This window comes from Macaca nemestrina, chromosome 2, assembly GCF_043159975.1.
Source record: "Macaca nemestrina isolate mMacNem1 chromosome 2, mMacNem.hap1, whole genome shotgun sequence".
Classification (NCBI taxonomy): Eukaryota; Metazoa; Chordata; class Mammalia; order Primates; family Cercopithecidae; genus Macaca; species Macaca nemestrina.
In genome coordinates, this window is record NC_092126.1 from 32,590,680 (window position 1) to 32,611,281 (window position 20,602).

Sequence of the window (20,602 nt, forward strand, 5' to 3'; positions counted from 1 at the left end):
TGGGACCACTCGGGAGGAGCCTGTAGAGGGAATGGGAGAAGCCAGGCAAGGGTGTGGTATCAGGTGAAGTCCAGCTTTAGCAGTCTGATTCCCTAGGGGGAGCTTGAGAGTGTGAACTGCCCAAAGTTAAGGGAGCTGGGCTATTGGCTGCAGGAAGGGGAGTTACATAAATTACTGGGAAGCTCCAACTGCTCAAGGGCAAACCGCAGTTACAGGTTGCAGAAATGAGCTGTTAGCAGCAAGGAAGGTAGCCTCTGGGCGATGGGCACTCTGAGCAGGTCAAAAAGACCTTGAAAGAGTGCTGACAGCATCTGCTACTGCTCCCCAAATGTAATCCTATCTCGTTCCATAGCACATCCTTGGGAAGAACCCATTGGAATGCAGGGGACTTTTGGGTGGGCATGGGTAGAAGTGATAAAAATTGAAAAACCAAGTTTAGAATCCCTTTCTCACCACTCTCCATTTCTTGAGAAGAATAAGGTCTTGTTTGGTGATACAGTGTGACACCAAGGGCTTGTCAGGCCATCAGTCTTTGGAGAGTGGGGATGAAGGTCAGAGTAGCCATGTTTAGAGGCTCCACTCTCTCCTCTGGGCCCCAGAGACAAGACATATTTATCAGAAGTAAGAAAACAAACCCAGTTGCCCTGACTTTTGTTCTTGGTCTTTGAAGGGTAGACCTGGCCCCCCAGGTGTTCCTGGCATGCCTGGGCCCATCGGTTGGCCAGGCCCTGAAGGACCCAGGGTAAGTGTGGCATGCTGTCAGGGCTCATGTGGTATCAAAACAAGAGGGGGGAAGATGGCAGCTTTCCTGGCTCCTGGCACATAGTCAGGGAATCCCTTCTTCAAGAGGGGGAAGAAGAAGAGAGCTTAAGGACTGGCCACAGGGCCCCTAATATTTCCTCCTTCACTTGGCCTGCAAGACCTTGGTCAGTGCAACAGCTGTGCTCCTGTGGGAGGAGAAATAGGGGGCTGATCCCCTTTTCTACAGGGGCCCTGGTTCTCCTTTGTCCTAGGAACTAGCACCCCACTCTGGTTTCCCTGAGATGACCTAAGAGGGGTTTGTGTCTGGGAAGCTCTTGCCTGTCATGCTGACCTGGCAGGGAATGGAGAGTTGAGTGGGTGGTGTCGGCTGGCTGAAGGATGGAAATCCTACATTCAGAGAGGGATTGCTGAGTGCTGATGAAATCTCCTTCCTCAGTCAGGCTATGGAAAGCAAGCACATCCCCATCTGCGCCTCTGTTTTTCTCACTGGTAGTCATAGACTAGAGAGTTCAGAGGCATGGCTCGGAGTTTTATCTGCAGAAGTCAGAGCTGGGCAGGTGGATCTCACCGTCTGCTCTGATTCATTTATTGGCTATATTATGGCAGCGGAAAACTGTGTTTCCAGTCCTCTTAGGAAAAGTCCCAAGGATGTTTTCAAAATCCTCTGCATAGAGCTGAGCTGTCCTGCACAGCAGCCAGTGGCCACATGTGACCCTCAAGTCTGTGGAATGTTGCTAGTGCTCCTGTGGAACTGAATTTTTAAATTTTCACTGTTTAAGTTTAAAACCTTTACTAAATTCAGTTATTTGAAAACATTAAAGTATTTTTGGAGCAACTTGAATGTATGAATCTGCTTTTTCAACTATAAATGTTATGATCTCTAAATACAGATCAAATATTTTGGATGAAAATTTAGCACCTGAATGGAGATGTGTAAATGTAAATTACACAGCAGATTTCAAGTACTTATTACGAAAAACACAATGTAAAATATCTCAATAATTTTATATAGATTACAAGTTGGGATGATTAGATTAATTAGATTAAAGGAGATCTATTAAAATAACTTCGTTTGGTTTTACTTAAGGTGACTTCTTTTAAAAGTTTTAAAATTAAGTATGTGGCTCACCTTATATTTCTATTGGTTAGTACTGGTATAGAGTATTTTTAGTACGGAGGGTGGGTGCTGGAAGTCCCAACCACAAGTCATTCTGAGGACCCTTCCTATGTGAAGAGCAAAGCAGGCAATGTTTTTTGCATGTGTTGACACCTTGTTTTCTGAGGCCCCAGTTCCCTCATGCCTCCTCCACTACTCTCTCACTATCCTCGCTAGGAAAATACCAAGTATGACCATATACAACATCTTAGTGAGCAGTTGGTGTGGAGATCTGCTTTACCTTGGGCATTTTCATTTTATGTTTAATCTTAAACACAAGAATGAAATGTGGACTATGAAGCTTTGAGACCCCGGGAGGGAGAAAGTGGGCGCAACTGGGGTCCTCAGATTTACAAGCCAGCCCTAATATCCCCAGTTCCTTCCCAATCTTGCCTGTGACTCTCCTAGTTCAGTTTCTCTAAAAAATATCATCATGGGTCTTTTCTTCTTTATCTTCTAATTCGCACAGGGTGAAAAAGGTGACCTGGGTATGATGGGCTTGCCAGGGTCAAGAGGACCAATGGGCTCCAAGGTCAGTGTGTGGTCTGGATGGACGTTCCCAGATCTTTTCTGTAAGACTCTGGAGCAGCTGCTGTCTACAAACATAGGGACTGGGTGGGGCTGCCGTCCTGGACTAGGGAATGTCATGGATATTGGAGAGCCTGCCTTTACCAGTCCTTTGGAGAACATCATGCCCTGGGATGCAGGGGCATAGGAATGCCATTCTTGCTGTTCTCTTGGGCAGGAAGAACCAAGCTTCTGGACATCAGAGCAGATGGAAACCTTTGATCAGGCCTTTGCAGGGTGATAAGAGCAATGCTCCTTGTAGGCCTGGTATAACCACAACCCTCTGGGACATCTTTGTGTTTGGTGCTGCAACCCCACTAAAACTCACAGTGCAATGTGGAGACACACCTTACCACCACAGTCAGGGATTCCTCCTATTCTTGCACCAAACTCAAAAGTTCTACAGGGCTGATTGTAAATGTTCCTTCTGCTTTCTTTTAGGGCTACCCTGGATCCAGAGGGGAAAAGGTCAGTGCTTTTCTGGGATGGTGTCCCAGAGCCTGGTCTGGGCTACTGGCTCTGGAATCAGAGATGTGCAGAGGATGGGCCTACGTCTCTCTTACGTCTGCAACTGAAGCCACCATCCCTAGCTATTCCCCGCCCTTTGTCAGTGGACTGAGAGAGAAGTGAGGGACCTCCTGAAGCAGGGCAAGCTGGTAAGAGAAGGGCTCCCCATAGAGGCAGAGGCCCCTCATGTGGAGCACATAAGCAAATGAAGGTCGTGCCAGGTGGACAACAAGCACAGTTTGCATGGAGTGCTGGAGGAAATTGGTGATGCATGTCTTTAGGCCGAGCTTCCACCATACAACCGTCTGACCTGGCCAAAAACGAAATCAAAACTAGCATCAACCTGTGGACAAATTTCCTACAGGATGAGAGAGGATTTGGGGCCCAGAATTTTCTGTGAGTTTTCCTTTATGAATGCAAGAGATCTTCGGGTTTCAACAAAAAGTAGATCACGACGCATTCCTTCCCTGGACAAGTCACCTGATATCTCTGAGCCTATTTCTTCACTTGTAAAATGAGGGTTTTGCTTTAGGGAGCTTTTCAGTTTGAAATGCTTGAATTTCCCTCCCAGTATATTAACTCATTGACTTTGTCCTGTGGTTTCTTCCTAGGGATCCAGAGGTGAAAAGGGTGACTTGGGTCCCAAAGGAGAAAAGGTAATGGAGAAAACCTTTCCATAGAAATGATAAATGTCAATGCAAGTAGCAGCCACCACCCACCCCCATCTGTGGACTGATGATGGACTGATGGACAGGCCTCTATCTTGAAAATGACCAACCAAGCCTGTCCACAGCTGTTTCAGGTGTTATTTCAGAGGCAATCACAGTATCTGTTGCTCTTTTTTACAGGGTTTCCCAGGATTTCCTGGAATGTTGGGGCAGAAAGTAAGTAACCTTGAGGTAGTGAAAATAGACCTCAGTAAAAATATCAGGTCAGCCAAGCACAACAAAAAGAGCTCTGCCTCCTTGTCTGTCAGGCAGGGATGGTGGGTTTAACCATGGAAACTTCTGGTTTGGGATGGGAAGAAAGTTGCTTTTCACCCTGGGGAGAGGGTGGCGGGATGGTCTGGGGCCTCCCTCTAGCTCAGTGGGAAGGAAAGGACAACCCATCTGGGTTTTGGGTTTTTGTTTGGTTTTTTTGTTTGGTTTTGCTTTTTTGCTTTTCCTACCTGTTAGAGGGCTGTAATGCACTCAGATCTGAGCCACAAGGGTCAAAGCCCCTCTCAGCACACAGGCCCCAGTGTAAGGCACAGGTGTCTTTAGCTTAAGGTCACTGTGCCTTATTGCAGTCCTTCTTCAAGGGCGGTGCACATACTGCCAGAAGGACACAAAAGTATTTGAACTGAAGACTGCTAACATTTTTTAATAGTTAAATTTTGTATTTAAATAGTTAAATATTGGCCAGGCATGGTGCCTCATGCCTATAATTCCAGCACTTTGGGAGGCCGAGGTGGGCAGATGGCTTGAGCCCAGGAGTTTGAGACTAGCCTGGGCAACATGGTGAAATCCCATTTCTACCAAGAAAAATATACAAAACATTAGCTGGACATGGTAGTGTGCACCTGTAGTGCCAGATACTTAGGAAGCTGAGGCGGGAGGATGGCCTGAGCCCAGGAGTCAAAGCTGCAGTAAGCCATGATTGCACCACTGCACTCCAGCCTGGGCCACAGAGGCAGACCCTGTCTCAATAAATAAATAAATAGTTAAATATTTAACGGATATCTTGCTTGGGACAAGGCTTAATAAAAAAGGAGTCCGTTTCAGGTAACTTAAAGAAAATTAATTATATAAGCAAATTAATGGAAACGTTAAAGGAGGAAAAACAGTTTTACTTAAAAATGTTTAGATTAGCTTTTCATTCAGGGCAACAGTGGACGTCAAAGAATAATAAATTACCGTAAAATTAAGTATGGCAGCTTCTCTGTCCTCTGCACCATTTACTAGACTTCCCATCTGAAGAGTTGTCTTCCCCTTTTATGACAGGCTGTTTTAAGATAGAGCTGATGTGATGACCACAGTTAGGTCTTGGGAGAGAAATTCGATCAAGAAATTCCTGACTGCTTCCCAGCCAATGTAGAGAAGGGCCACACTTCCTTCTGACAATCCCTGAAAAAAAAAAAAAAAAAAAAAAAAATTGCTGCTTGTGCTGCTGTTTTCTTCCAGCCGTAAAGACATCCCTGAGCCTCTCTAAACAGCCAGGGAAAAACTGCAAACATCTCCATGGCCAGGTAGCATCCATCCTATCCTCTCACACTCTCCCATTCCCTGGAGAATGTTGAAGGATGCGTGGGTTGGAAAGAAATAATAGATTTAAGGACAATTCTTGGTGAAACAAGACATTGGTGGCTTGGGTAGGGACACACTGGCTGAGTTGACAGATAATTTCAGAGCTTTACCCTTGATCCTTTCCATATACAGGTGTTCCCTGGAATTTTCTATTGTGTTATACCTCGTCTGACTGCCACGTGAAAAAGTGCCTGGGTGTTTTTTGTTCTCTCTGAGTGGCTGGGCAGCTCTTCATGGGAACTGGCTGCTGACTAACACTCATGATTGCTATTGCTAAATTTTTCTTGTTGGCGGTGCATTCTGGGCCGTTGGGGGATTACTGGAGATAGGAATGAAGTGCCCTGTGGGTTCATGACCCAAAGAAACAGTAAGTGGGGCCGGAATCCATGTAGAAGAAAATGGGGAAGAAGGCGAGAAACTAAGATGGAGAAAGGGGTTTTGTGAAATATTGGCCTTAAACTATGAAATTCTGCAATGAGTACATTGGGTTTTGATAGTTCAACATAGAGCTTTACAAACAGGAATACTGTTTCCATCGTTCTCCATGCCTTTTTCAATAATTATATTGAATATCTGAACATACGTTTGGAACATCTCTGCCCACAAAAGAGCTTTCATCTAAATCAAATGGCAGTGAGCTGGAACTCAAACCAATGCTTACTAAGAGTGGGCCAGCACATAATCCTAAGTAAGAGTCATTAAATGAGTAGAAACTTCCCAAAGATGACAGTTGGCAAAACTGTGTCCAATCATTTAAAAGCTTCCAGATTTGAATTTTGTGCTGAAAACAACACATAAGAAAACACAACATAAAAGTGCAACTAGAAAGAAAGCATTTTTCCAGACAGCTTGTAGTAAGTAGCACAGGCATGCTGTGCTGGATGCCCCAGCCTCTCACTGCCTGTTCTGGGTGATGATTTGTCTCTCCTATTTGGCCATCAAAATGTGTGCTGCTCCGCACCTGACCCTCTCAGGTAACAGATAACCCACTTAGAATTACCTTCTTCCTTCCCTCCTCTTCCTTGAAAGACATGTCTGCCTTTCTCATGACTTCATCACTCTCCCAACCTTCCAGGACAGCCCAGTTGGCATAGATTCGGAATGATCAAGGAGACTGCCCTCATACCCTTGACTAGCTAGACCTGTGTAGATGTGCCCACTCCACATGCCCTAAGTCCTCTCTTGCTTCTCTTTCCTTCTTTCCAGGGTGAAATGGGTCCAAAAGGTGAACCTGGGATAGCAGGACACCGAGGACCCACGGGAAGACCAGGAAAACGAGGCAAGCAGGTAAGGATCCCAGGGCTTACCACGCGCCTGAGGTCAGAACTTCCTGACCTGGCTGTGTGTGGAGCGGCAGGCAGGTGGTGTTAATCAGAGATATTCTGTAGACCTAGACTCCAGTGTCCTCTGGGCTAGCAGACAGGAGCAGCACCACTTCCAGAAGCTGCTGGCATCTCTAGGCTAGCCATAGTTGGAAGTGGATGGGATAGGATGCTCCATTAGAACTGTGCCAAGGCCAGAAGCAAGAGTAGATACTTGGTTCATAAAAACAAGTCTGTCTTAACTAAAGCAGCTAGGAATGGAAGGCAGATATGGTCATTTACCCAGAAAACCTATTTTATGCTTCAATGTCCCAGACAGAAATGAAGTTTTAAAGACAAGCCTAGATATTTTCCTGCTGTTAAGAGGTCTTCTGGGTCTCAACAATAGGGTGGTTTTTCCCTACTCAGGTCTCCAATTTGTAAGTGACCTTTTTGCTTGGGTTTATTAACATGCTTAAGGCAATTGTTCATTCTGAACTCCCCCTGGTCAGAAGGCTCTTGTGTTAAGCCATGTGATGTGACATGACTGCTCTAGAGACAGCCTTGGCTGTCTTATATATAATCCTGAGAGGTAAACATCTTTGGACAGAAGCTTTTTCCATTCTTTTACTTATTTCCTTAGGCTATATCTGTGATCCACAAACTTAATCTTACATCAAGATCACCTGGGGGTGGGGCCGGTGATTAAATACAGATGTACAGATTCCCCCACATCAGGTGCAATGGTTGTAGTTCCAAGCTTGCCACTCCTCGTCCCTCGCCTAGGCCTTATTTTCCAAAGACCATAATATAATTGACCTGGAATGAACTTTCAGCATGGGTTTGGTTATTTTTTTTAAGCTCCATGTGATTTTAATGTGCAGCCAGGGTTCAGAACCATAATAACACTATGAAGCCAATTCTGGTCTTTTCCCAATCAATTTAGAAAGAACACAGGCTCCAACCTGGAAAATGGAGACTGCACAGTAACTTTCAGAGTTACAGTCTCCCAGTCCAGTTTCCAAACTTTGATCATGGGTAGCAGGGTCATGGTTTCACAATAATGCCACAGATACCAGTTTCTTAAAAGTAGGCTCAGATAAAAAAGGAAACAAAATGGGGGAGAAATCTTTTCTTGTATCACTTTATCCCGTCCCAATGAATTCCATTCATAGTATTTTAAGCTTGGGGTTCCAGAAGCTTCCTGGCTTCCTTCTGTCTTGGGCAGTGTTTGTCTTTTCCTAGTTCCCGGTAATAACCAAAGCCAGGAAGGCCATTTATTGAGCCTGCTGAGACTGATTCCATTGGAATCGTAAAAGCTACACCAAAACCACATCTGGGAGCTCAGAGAAGTTAGAGAAATGAGTCCAAGCTTTTGACAAGACATTGTGAACAACCCGAGGATGCTGCAAACCCTCCGTGTTGGTGTCGCTCCAGTTGGCAGATAGCAAGTTGTTAGCCTTAGAAGCCTGCTGCGGTACTTGTTTTTGTCATGAATTAATCTCCCAGCTTAGAGTCTTACATACCCTTTGTTTGTTGGCCAGCAGTGCTGAGAGTCTCTGAAAGTTATTGTTAAGTCAATCCAAAGCCAAAAATCAGAAATTCAGAAGGGATCTCAGATAGTAATTTCTGTGCCCGAAGGATTACAGAGACCACTTAATCCAGTCTCCTCAGGTTATTCACAAGGAAGCTGAGGGTCAGGGAGGTGGAACTGCTTGCCCAAGACCCCTCCACGAAGTCAGCTTCAAAGCCAGGGTTAGAATCCAGAGAGTTGAGTTGAGACCAACTTTCCCCACATGACTTCTTCTCTCAGCTACCTTCATGCTTCAGGACTTGCCTTCGGGCAAGCCCAGGAAAGCAGCTGTTGACTTTATTATAAAAATTTTCTCGGTTGGGCGTGGCGACTCACGCCTATAATCCCAGCACTTTGGGAGGCTGAGGCACGAGGATCACCTGAGGTCAGGAGTTTGAGACCAGCCTGGCCAACATATAGTGAAATCCCGCCTCTACTAAAAAATACAAAAATTAGCTGGGCATGGTGGTGCACATGTCTAGTCCCAGCTACTTGGGAAGCTGAGGCAGGAGTCGCTTGAACCCAGGAGGCAGATGTTGCAGTGAGCTAAGATCACGCCACTGCACTCCAGCCAGGGTGACAGAGCAAGACTCCATCTCTCAAAAAAAAAAAAAAAAAAACAATCTCCTGCCATGTCTGTTTAAAATGAAAAACAAAAAACAAAAACCTTCAGTAACTGAGAAACAATTTCCTTGAGAGAGATCACCCAACTTTGTGGCAAATAAGGAATAAAGAATGCCTTTCCTGGAAAGCTCTACTCAGTGATTCTTGCTGATAGAGATATGGCTCATTCTGAGCGATGGCCGATAAGAGGAATACTGCTGGTGTCAGAATGAAGGAGCATTTCCAGCTCCTTCAAACTTTGGCACTTCCTGTGCTCAGAGCCAGCTGACAAGGCCGTTAGAAAAACAAGCCTGAACTGTGGCTATATTAAGATGGTGTGACTTCCTTTGCCATGCTGGGACCCAGCTTGGTTACTGCAGGGAATGCTTCAGCTTGGGCTGAGGCTTAAGAACTCCCTCCATAAACATGAAATCAGAAATAAACTCTGACCTCACGGATCCCATATTCAGAGTTCAAGAACTCCTTGGACATTACCAAGAGGGCTCCCAGTGCCATGTGGACAAGGCGGCAGGTCACCTGTCACCGCTGTGGCTGAAAAGGAGTCCCAAGCATGCCTGCTCCCCAGATTTGAGAAATACTACATTTCATCAGGTGGGCAAGCCTGCCAAGGCACAAGTGTCGTAAGAAGAACCAGGCCAAAAACGTCATGTGTCAATCACTGCTCTGATTAGACCTGAGGCAAGAGCAGACAATTAGCAAATTGCTCAGGGGAAGAGTCAATAGCATGCACCAGCCTTGGTTTCAGGGTGACTCCTAAGGGCAACCCTGAGGGAGAACGAAGAGCCCAGTCTTTGCTCTTGATGCTCCCAGAATAGGCAGAAAAGAGGACACTCCATGTGGAACGGCTGTAGCCACAGGTGTGCCCTTTTTAATAAACCAGGACTTGTTTAACTCTGTGAAACACATGGAACCAGGCCAGTTGCTGTGATAATTGGCTTACCCCACATAGCTCTTCGTTCTGTGCAAACCACATTTTCACCTCTGAGATCTTTGTTACTCTCACAACAAACCTATGTGGGTGTAAATTTACTGGCCCCATTTTTAAGATGACGAAACTGAGGTACAAAGCAGTGACATGAGTTACCCAGAGTCTCGAGGTCAAGGTGAAACCTCTGGATTTACAGATCAGCAAAGCTGCCTACCTTTGTGTTTCTAGCATCTTTGTCCTCCCTCATTTCATCTGGGGAAAGGAGGCGAGCTAGACAGATTCCAGCCCGTAGGATGTGTATGTCTCATGGGGAGACATCAGTGAAATGACCACACAAATAATCCATATGCTGTGATCTGGGATAAATGCCATGAAGGAAACAGACTGAGTTGTGAGAGCTTATGGTGGGGTGAACTGACTCTGTCCAGGAAGGTCAGGGAAGGCTTTGCCATAGGGCGTTTGAGCTGAGAGCCAAAGGGTGAGTGACAGTTAACTAGGCTAGGGGGAAGGAGGAGATTTTGAGGCAGAGAGAAGGGTCTTGAGAAGGGGGATAATAGACATGGTGCCCTTGAAGACCAAAAAGGCCAAAAGGCTGGAATGAAGCTGGAAGGCCTGGCCATGCAAGGCTTCGCAGGCTGCGGTAAAGAGCTAAGTCTTTATCCTGAGTGCAATGGGAAGCCAATGAGTGAAAATAGCTCATTTCTAGGCCTCTATTTCCTCATCTGCCCGGGGCCTAGAGTAGATTTGTCTGATTCTTTTCAGCTGCCATGTACCACATTTGTAGGACAGAGCAAGAAGTAAGGTCTGCAAACTTGTAACCATCACTATCTCAAATGTCACTTGCCCTAAGCTTATTAAGAGCTTGATGGTCAAGACCTCTGGAGCTGCATCCCCCGCTGGTTAAGTGCAAGGTACTTAAACAGCACCTTGCTGTTTAAGTGCTCCTTAAGTACAAGGTGATCTCTGATTTAGTGATAAATGGGGCAGGAAGCTTGCTATGTCGTGCTTTCATAACAGGCTCTGCCTTTCTCTCTGTCAGGGACAGAAAGGGGATAGTGGAGTTATGGGCCCACCCGGCAAGCCTGGGCCTTCTGGTCAACCTGGCCGTCCAGGCCCCCCAGGGCCCCCAGGCCCCCCATCTGCAGGTAAGAGCTACACTGCTTCACTTGATCCACTGTTGCAGTACTGGCCAGCCTCCCGGAGAGAACACAAGGAGATGCCAGCAGAGATGCCTTGTGTTTCAAGTTAGAAACTGCCAGAGGCACTCCAATATCTTTATAATTTCTCCACAATTTAGCTCATTCAACTTTTATGCAAGAGAGATAAATGCCATTCTGAATTTGTTTTAGCATTCTGAAGAACAAATAGAGGAAAGAAAAAAAGCACATTAATGATGTCATTTATACCTTAAGTGAAAAATAACAGGAACATATTTCATCAACTAATACCTTTTTCTAGATAAAAGTTTCATGGCTCCAAGCAATTCTCTTAAACCTAGAAGTAAAGGTGACATTGCAGGTTTTTCTATCTTACAGTGTTATACGAGAGTCCTTATTTGTTTGCAATGGATATAGAAAGAGGCCGGGCGTTGTGGCTCACGCCTGTTATTTCAGCACTTTGGGAGGCCTAGATGGGCAGACCACTTGAGGTCAGGAGTTTGAGACCAGCCTGGCCAACCATGGCAAAAACCCTTCTCTACTAAAAATATAAAAATTAGCCTGGCGTGGGGGCACACAGCTGTAATCCCAGCTACTCTGAGGTTGAGGCAGAAGAATCGCTTGAACCTGGGAGGTGGAGGTTGCAGTGAGCTGAGATTGTGCCATCTTGAAACTCTGTCTCAAAAAAAAAAAAAAAAAGATACAGAAATAAATTACTAAAATGAAATTGAAAAATAAAAAGTTGGCCGGGCACGGTGACTCACGCCTGTAATTCCAGTACTTTGGGAGGCCGAGGTGGGCAGATCACGAGGTCAGGAGATCGAGACCATCCTGGCTAACAAGGTGAAATCCCGTCTCTACTAAAAACACAAAAAATTAGCCAGGTGTGGTGGCAGGCACCTGTAGTCCCAGCTACTCGGCAGGCTGAGGCAGGAGAGTGGCGTGAACCTGGGAGGCAGAGCTTGCAGTGAGACAAGATCACGCCACTGCACTCCAGCCTGGGCGAGAGAGCGAGACTCTAAATAAATAAATTAATAATAAATAAATAAATAAAAATTAAAAGTCTGCTATTGAGAAGGGCATAGATATGCTGTTTCCTTGTTTGTTTTCGAGACAGAGCCTTGCTCTGTCACCCAGGCTGGAGTGCAGTGGTGCGATCTTGGCTCACTGCAACCTCTGCCTCCCGGGTTCAGGTGATTCTCCTGCCTCAGCCTCCTGAGTAGATGGGATTACAGGTGCCCGCCACCACACCTGGCTAATTCTTGTATTTTTAGTAGAGATGGGGTTTCACCATGTTGGTCAGGCTGGTCTCAAACTCCTGACCTCGTGATCTGCCCACCTTGGCCTCCCAAAGTGCTGGGATTACAGGTATGAGCCACCATGCCCAGCCGCTGCTTCCTTCTTTTACCTCATTCAATTTTATTAGCTAAGCCCTTTATTTCTTTCCCTTGTCAGCTCATGGTAGGGGCTTTCACAGCACATCAACTGTATAAAGACAGTATCAAGAAGATCATTTGTTGACTGCAACATTTTTTTGTCTTCAGTTATACAAAATGAATCCAAACAATTTTTATTCCAACTTTTTTCTTAAGAAAACGAAGACATTTATAATTCCATAGTGTATTCCCCCTCCTCCTGTGTTTATGGAAATACATTTGCAGCCACATCATGGGATGGGCAAGAAATGTCATATTTTGTTAGATCCTTTAAACTAAGTTAAATCTGGCTCTGAGAGTCCAACCTGCTAGGATGCCAAAACATTTAATTCAGGCATTATTAGGATTTTGTCACTACTCCTCCAACAACCACTAATGGGTTGGGCAAAGATCCTGGTGAATTATGGCAGAAAAATGTCAGGGAAGGTCCCTCCAACCTTTGGTCTACTCCATTCACCTCTGAAATAGAGTTGAAATAGAAATAGACTTGTCACCCAAGTCCCTGTGGTCCACAGATACCTGGTGGCTGCTGTTCCTATGCTATACGTGGGTATCAGAACATTTTCAAGGCTGGGAGTCCTGGTCCCCACAGTTCAACTGTCCAAGGAGCACCCCACAACCATTCTTTCTGAGACCCGTCTCTTCCCCAGGATACTCTCCTGTCCCTGTCTAGGAAGTCTCTCGTCTTCTATCCCTGACTCCCTCCTTCCTGATACTCCTCATATTCCAGCACCCCAGTTAGGAGCTTTGTCCTTCAGAGAACAGAAGGCAGAAAGAAAAGTTTGTTTCCAATATTACCTGCTTTTAGCAAGGGCAAGAAAGCACCAACTCTTGCTACCTCCTTGAAATAGGGAGAGGAGGAAGGAAATACTGGGAGAACACACATTGATTAGTATGGGTAATAACTTATGTTTGCGGCACCTGTTTCCATGTTGTTAGGGGAATCAGATCTGAGATGCAACCCAGGCCACGTGCCCACACTCCATAATTCAGTTTTGGAATTGGCTGGATGCTCTGAATCAGGGTCCTTTCAACTAGTCCTCATCCTCCATGGTCCTGGGAGGCGGGATGTCCCCCTGGAGTCCCATGACTATGAGCTACCAACCCCAGAGACTGAGAGCATGGCCTGAGGTCTGGTTTGTGCCTTCAGAAGGGACTCTCTTGGCCCCTGGGGTACCTAGGGGCTCACAAAACTGGGGAGTAGGCCGGGCGTGGTGGCTCACGCCTGTAATCCCAGCACTTTGGGAGGCCGAGGTGGGCAGATCACGAGGTCAGGAGATCGAGACCATCCTGGTTAACATGGTGAAACCCCGTCTCTACTAAAAATACAAAAAATTAGCCAGGCGTGGTGGCGGGCGCCTGTAGTCCCAGCTACTTAGGAGGCTGAGGCAGGAGAATGGCGCTCCGGGAGGCGGAGCTTGCAGTGAGCCGAGATCGCGCCACTGCACTCCTGCCTGGGCGACAGAGCGAGACTGTGTCTCAAAAACAAAACAAAACAAAAAAATACTGAGGAGTAGTCCAGGGGCATGTGATGTGTGGATGCGTGGGAGGTCTGTAGTGGACTGGGATCTTAATGGTCTCACTGTGTTTATCTCTGTGTAAAGACCAACCCTCACCTGACCTGAACTCTGGTTCCCTCCTGGGGCTGGGGGATGGATGAGAAGGGCTAGGCTGGAGCTGTCAGCAGCTCCTCGGTGCCCGCTGTTTCTCTTGTCTTGTCAGTATTCTGTGTATTGCAATCCTGTCCTCTCAGCAGGCCCCACAGAGTCATACCTTTTCTCCCTGGCCTTCCAGCTCCCTCTCTTCCACCTAGTATGCCCACCTCCCTCTCCCTCGACTACCCCAGCCTCTGCCCAATCACACCCTGCCCTCTACCCTTCAGAGGATGCCATCTATGGAGCTGGAGCTATTCCTGTGGTCTCTCTGGGTCCACATGGCCTGACATGGCACTCCTCTCACCTCCTGTCCATCCAACGAAATTCTCTCTTCCTTCGAAGTTCTCTTTTCAGTAAGGCCTTCTTTGGCCCCTAACAGGATAGATCACCACACCCCCCCCCGAGCCCTGGTCACATATTGCCTCTCTGTTATGGCCTCTCCATTGGTAACGTTTCTGCAGATGTGTTTCATCCTCTTGCTAGATCCTTGAGGGCAGTGTCAGCGGCTGAGTCAGCTTCACATCCCCAGTGGCACATGGTATGTGGGTGGATAGGGCTGCTTCCTGCAGGGGCTCCCAGGCAGGGGTTCTGTGGGTTCACAGTCCATCTCCTTAGGAGCCAAGCAGGATGGGGCCATCTCTTTGGACTGATGCCCCTGCCCCCAATTCCATCCTTTGAGTCACTTCCTTTCTGAGGAGCCTTCCTGAGTGAGGGGGCTGAAGAGAGAAAAGAGAAGATGGGGCAATAAATAATCCTGCTCTTTGGAAAATTTTGGAGGGGTGGGGAGAGAGGGCGAGGAAGGAGTTAAAAAGAGCTATCCGGACAGGTGCAGTGGCTCACACCTGTAATCCCAGCACTTGGGGAGGCTGAGGTGGGCGAATCACTTGAGGTCAAAAGTTTGAGACCAGCCTGGCCAACATGGTGAAACCCCCATCTCTACTTAAAATACAAAAATTAGCCGGGCATGGTGGCGGGCACCTGTAATCCCAGCTACTCAGGAGGCTGAGGCAGGAGAATCGCTTGAACCTGGGAGGCGGAGGTTACAGTGAGCCAAGATCTGGCCACTGCACTCCAGCCTGGGCGACAGAGTGAGCCTCTGTCTCATAAATAAATCAATCAATAAGTAAATAAGATATCCCTGTGTTTGGGGCCAGCTGGATAATCATCCAGAGTTGGACTAGGCCCCCCAGATTCACTCCTGACATTACCTTTGACAGTCTGATAAAAGTCCCAAATTCACTCCTAGGGGGAAAACAACTCTGTAGAGCTACAGCCAAGGTTTTGCACCCCGTTTCCCCGGGTTCCAGAACCCCTGCCCCAAGGCCATCATGAGATAGCCTCAGCCTCTGCAGACCACAGATAAAAACTCCCCTGGTCTAGTCCTACCCTCCTCTTAGAGATAAGAATCTTGAACCTCAAAGAGAAGTGATGCCTGCAAGGTCACAGCACTGACTGGGGGCCACCCTGGTCCAGAATCGGTCCATGACTCCTGTGAGTGTCAGCCAGGCGACCTCTAGAGGTTGTTGTGCTGGTTTCTCTGCCTTCTCTTAGATTCCCCTCTGCTGATCTTTTCCCACCGAGGCAGCCAATGGAAGTGGGAGGCTGCCTGGGCAAAGATGGAGAGCCGGGTCCTCTGGCTGCAGGGGGTGGGGATGAAACCCGGCCGAGACATGATCCCCCAGAGGTCAGGGTGGGGAAGTTCAGGTTGCTGTGTCCTTCAGTGTAGCCTGGCAGAAAACAGGCAGGGGTAATGGACACCCTCCAGCAACTGGGAGGAAGCTGCAGGGACACTGCAGTGGTGGCAGCAGGCTCCCTGCCGCGTCCTGTCAGGAGGTGACCTCAGTTTCTGGTGCCCAGTTCTGTGGGACTGGATGGTGCTGGGAGAGGTGGAAAAGGTGAAAGCTTTGTACTTACCTGAGTTAGAGGGAAAGAGGGGCTAAGAGGTGGGAAGGGAATAAAGGCAAAATGCCTTTAGGATGTAATTTGCAATAATCAAATTACACATTTGGCCGAGTCCTTCCTGTACCCAGACAGAGTATAAGTGAATCAGCGTGGTACCTGGGAATTGCTGGCTTCCTGAGAGCATCAGTATTCTTGGACGTTTGTCTTTTGAACGCATAGTGTTAAGTCAAACATGAATTCAAATCTCAGCCTCACCATTCATCAGCAGCTAATGGGACAAACTCCTGACTGTCTCTCAGGCCACGGTTCTGGAGGAGTTGTTGGGGTCACAGAGCCTTCTGGAAGACTGCTGCAATCCCACCCTCATATTCTTGGTCACAGAGCTTTTCCACTTCAGTTTCCCCAAGTGGTTATTCCTAGGCTGGTGGACTCCCTGTCTCTCTGGGCTCTTCTGAAGATATCAGAACACACACTGGAACTCTTCCTACAGAATTATATTTGTACTTCTTGTTAGAACAGACAAGCAGAGCTTAGGATAAGATGTTGGCACAGCTCCATTCCCCTCGTGCCGTCAGCATTCTGATTGTAGGCATACGTGTCAACCCGCTCGGGAAGGTTCAGTCTCCTTCTCTGGCTGCAGTGGTTTCCCCGGGGTCCTGGCCGGATCTCTCCCCTGGGGTCATTTCATTTCCTGCCCTTCTGTATCTGTGAACTGTGTTCCCAGGCCCTGGCTGCCGCAGATGTCATACTACCTGACACCAATGACTGGCTGGCCTCCAAACCCACCCCCTGCTATTTTCCCAGAAGAAGGGATCCTCACTTATTTTTCTTCTCAGTCCCCATCTTTTCTTCTCTTTCCTCACTTCCTGTTGGATGGCTCTTGCTCTGGTGCTTTTCTGCCAGCCAGAATGTGACTTTTGCCCTTTTCCAAAGACTGTTTCTTTCCAATTAGTCTGCATTCATTCATTCAATCATCAAACACTTTCCATGCCCCTACTTTGTGTAAGCCCTGGTGGATGAAAACAGGCACTAGCCCTGTCCTTGTGGAGTGACATTCTACTGGAGATCAACCTTGATGGAAAAATTCCGCAGTATATAGAATCACAAACAAAGAGAAGTGCCGTGAAGAAAAGGCATAGGAAACCATGAAATTGTATCCCAGATATACATGACAGAGTCTGAGGATTCAAAAAGACCTCCTTCAGGAAGTGATGTTTGGACCCAGATCAGAAGGGAGTTGAGAGGCAGCTGGGAGGGATGGAGGATGAAGGGAGGATGATCTGGCAGGGAAATGGCCCAGTTCTCAACCTTGGTGCAAACTGGAATCATCTTGAGAGCTTTTAAAAATATGGATGCCTGACCAGGCGCGGTGGCTCTCACCTGTAATCCCAGCACTTTGGGAGGCTGGGGCAGGTGGATCACTTGAGTTCAGGAGTTCGAGACCAGCCTGGCCAACATAGTGAAACCCTGTCTCTACTAAAAACACAAAAATTATCCAAACGTGTTGGCATGTACCTGTAGTCGGAGGCAGAGGTTGCAGTGAGCTGAGATTACACCACTGCTCTCTAGCCTGGGCAACAGAGTGAGACTTTGTCTCCAAAAAAAAAAAAAAAAAAAAAAAAAGATGCCTTATACTAAAGTGGTTAAAAAAAACTTTTTAAAAAAATAAATAAGTAAAAGTATGGATGCTGCCCAGGTTCAGTTTAGTTTTCAGAAGTCTTGACAGAATTGGTTTGGGCATCATCAGAGCCTTTAAAAACCAAGGTACTGCCCTCACAGCTCTTCCGCATAGGTAGGGAGTACACCTTCTGATCACGTCTTTTCAAGACATGTCCTCACTTCTTCAGCACCAGGGGAGGGTAAATGGACTGGGCATATACTAACGTTCTATTTTCTTCCAGAAGAAATGAAAGAAACCCACACCCAGAAATTCCTCTGTAAAGATCCTACATTGGCCGGGCGAGGTGGCTCACGCCTGTAATCCCAGCACTTTGGGAGGCTGAGGCAGGCAGATCACTTGAGGTCAAGAGATCGAGACCAGCCTGGCCAACATGGCAAAACCCTGTCTCTACTAAAAATACAAAAATTAGCCAGGCGTGGTGGCACACATCTGTAATCCCAGCTACACAGGAGGCTGAGGCAGGAGACTCGCTTGAACCTGGGAGGCAAAGGTTGCAGTGAGCCAAGATTGCACCACTGCACTCCAGCCTGGGCAACAGAGCAAGACCCCATTTCAAAAAAAAAAAAAAGATTCTATATATATGAAAAACAAAAGTTTTTTAAAATAATAAATGTTAACAGTCAATAATGTATTTGTCAGCAAGAAGCCCTCTGTTAATAATGGTCTAAATGAATAGGGCATTGTTTTTATCCAATAAAGAAATCCAGAGGCAGACAGTAATTGGCTTTGATTCAGCCTCTGACTGTCACTGTCAGGGCCCCAGGCCCCATGAGCCTTTCCTGCATGTTGGCTTATCTTCTCATGCTTGTGACTTCCTGGTTGCAACATGGCTGCTGCAACACCAGACGTCTTGCCTGTCTTCAAGGCAGGAAGGAGGGGGAAACTGTCTCCTACCAGCTATTTTTCTTCCCTTATCTCCTCCATGTCTTGGATCAAAAGCATCTCTTTGAACCTCTCCCTCAGGCATTCCCTGAAATGCTGTGGACTTTAACCTTTTTTCTGTTGCAAAGGTCACTCACATCTCCCTGGGTTGTTTGGTCTTCTCTTCCTTGGCTCTAAACACAGCAGTCTGTTGCTTCCTAGGACAACTTATAATGGGACCCAAAGGGGAAAGAGGATTTCCCGGGCCTCCAGGAAGATGTCTTTGTGGACCCACTATGAATGTGAATAACCCTTCCTACGGGGAATCCGTGTATGGGCCCAGTTCCCCGCGAGTTCCTGTGGTAAGGCTTTCTGGGAGAAGTCTGGGGTGGTTATCCATGAGGACCTCTCACCTGATCCTTAGGGGGCTTTGTGAAATCCTTTCAGTAAAACTTACTTTTTTTCATGACTCCGGGTACATGCTCATTATAGGAAATTGGAAAATAAGAGAAAATCAAAAGAGGAAAACCAAATTGCCCATTTGATTATGAGTTCATTTTGGGGTATTTTCTTTGTCTTATTAAAATCTAACTTTTATATGGTTGAGATTATATTGCATACAAACGTTGTACTTTTGGCCAGGCACGGTGGCTCACACCTGTAATCCCAGCACTTTGCGATACTAAGGCGGGCGGATAACAAGGTCAGGAGTTCGAGACCAGCCTGGCCAATATGGTGAAACCCCATCTCTACTTAAAAATATATAAAAAATTAGCAGGGTGTGGTGGTGCACACCTGTTGTCTCAGCTACTTGGGAGGCTGAGGCAAGAGAATCGCTTGAGCCCGGGAGGCAGAGGTTACAGTGAGCTGAGATCGCACCACTGCACTCCAGCCTGGGTGACAGAGCGAGACTCCATCTCACAAAAAAAAAAAAAAAAAAGTTGTACTTTGTTATCTTAGTTGAAATCCTGCCATGTTTTCACACTCTATAAGTAACATTTTAAACTTTTTATTAGAGAAAATTTCAAATACATATAAAAGCAAAGCAAATAGTGTAATGAACCCCTATGTACCCTTCACCCAACTTTAATAATGATCAATTCATGGCGAGCCTGTGTCCTTGTTTTCTCTTTATGCCCACTCACTACTGCCCATCCTCTGTTGGATTATTTTGAAGTAAACCTTGGACATCAATTCATCATAATCATCCATCCAGTGTGGCTGTGCTACAATTTACTTAACCAGTGTTGGTGTTTAACCAACCTATTGCTTATTGGCCACCCCCAAGCTTTTTACTAATGTAAATAATACTGTAAAGAACATCTTTGAGTAGGATAATTTTAAGAATCACTTCCAGATGTCAAATTATTTGACTATATGACATTGTCTTTTAATTTAATCTTGGGAACATTTTAAATATTTAAAAATGTTAAATCCAAGGCTGGGTACGGTGGCTCATGCCTGTAATCCCAGAACTTTGGGAGGCCAAGGTGGGCGGATCACCTTGAGGTCAGGAGCTTGCAACCAGCCTGGCCAACATGGCGAAACCCCGTCTTTACTAAAAATACAAAACTTGGCCAGGCATGGTGGTGCACACCTGTAATCCCACCTACTCAGGAGGCTGAGGCAGGAGAATTGCTTGAACCCGGGAGGCAGAGGTTGCAGTGAGCCAAGATCGTGCCACTTCACTCCAGCCTGGGCAACAGTGCGAGACTCCGTCTCAAAAGAAAAGAAAAAAGAAAAAAAATGTTACATCCGAGTGAATATTTTAGTTTCAAACTTAGACATTAGGAACTGAATTGAGAAGGTGAGGCAATCAAGACACTGCTCTCACTTCAGAAGGAATGCTAGAGTGTAGTGTGCAAACTCCTCTTTCCACTGTTGAGCAGCCCGAGGATAGTCTGTTTCCTCCTCCAGCTTTTTCCCTGCCCCCTGCAGAAGTGTTTTCTGGAATCCTCACCAGTGTGTTCTCTGGCAGATTTTTGTGGTCAACAACCAGGAGGAGCTTGAGAGGCTGAACACCCAAAATGCCATTGCCTTTCGCAGAGACCAGAGATCTCTGTACTTCAAGGACAGCCTTGGCTGGCTCCCCATCCAGGTACCCCCAGGCCATCACCTCAGGACATACTCCCTGCCCAGGAGAGAGATGCATCCATTAAAGGAAGGGACGGCCACCCCACTGGGCCTGGGAAGGGCTTTCTGTAGTC

At 46.7% G+C, this 20,602-nt stretch overlaps 1 protein-coding gene across 11 annotated transcripts in view; it reads left to right on the forward strand.

The window, feature by feature from the left end:
* The window catches only part of LOC105490408 (collagen like tail subunit of asymmetric acetylcholinesterase), a 71,971-nt gene that overhangs the window by 45,234 nt on the left and 6,135 nt on the right, over window positions 1-20,602 (forward strand). For 9 of the 11 annotated variants that reach the window (XM_011755980.2, XM_011755981.3, XM_011755984.3 and 6 more), the window contains 9 exons: window positions 671-742; window positions 2,388-2,450; window positions 2,927-2,953; window positions 3,604-3,648; window positions 3,841-3,876; window positions 6,484-6,564; window positions 10,743-10,848; window positions 18,618-18,757; window positions 20,374-20,493. In XM_011755980.2, the coding sequence (XP_011754282.1) occupies window positions 671-742; window positions 2,388-2,450; window positions 2,927-2,953; window positions 3,604-3,648; window positions 3,841-3,876; window positions 6,484-6,564; window positions 10,743-10,848; window positions 18,618-18,757; window positions 20,374-20,493 (690 nt within the window). The remainder of the gene's footprint in view (window positions 1-670; window positions 743-2,387; window positions 2,451-2,926; window positions 2,954-3,603; window positions 3,649-3,840; window positions 3,877-6,483; window positions 6,565-10,742; window positions 10,849-18,617; window positions 18,758-20,373; window positions 20,494-20,602) is intronic. The other 2 variants (XM_071090878.1, XM_071090881.1) reach the window with 1 other exon arrangement.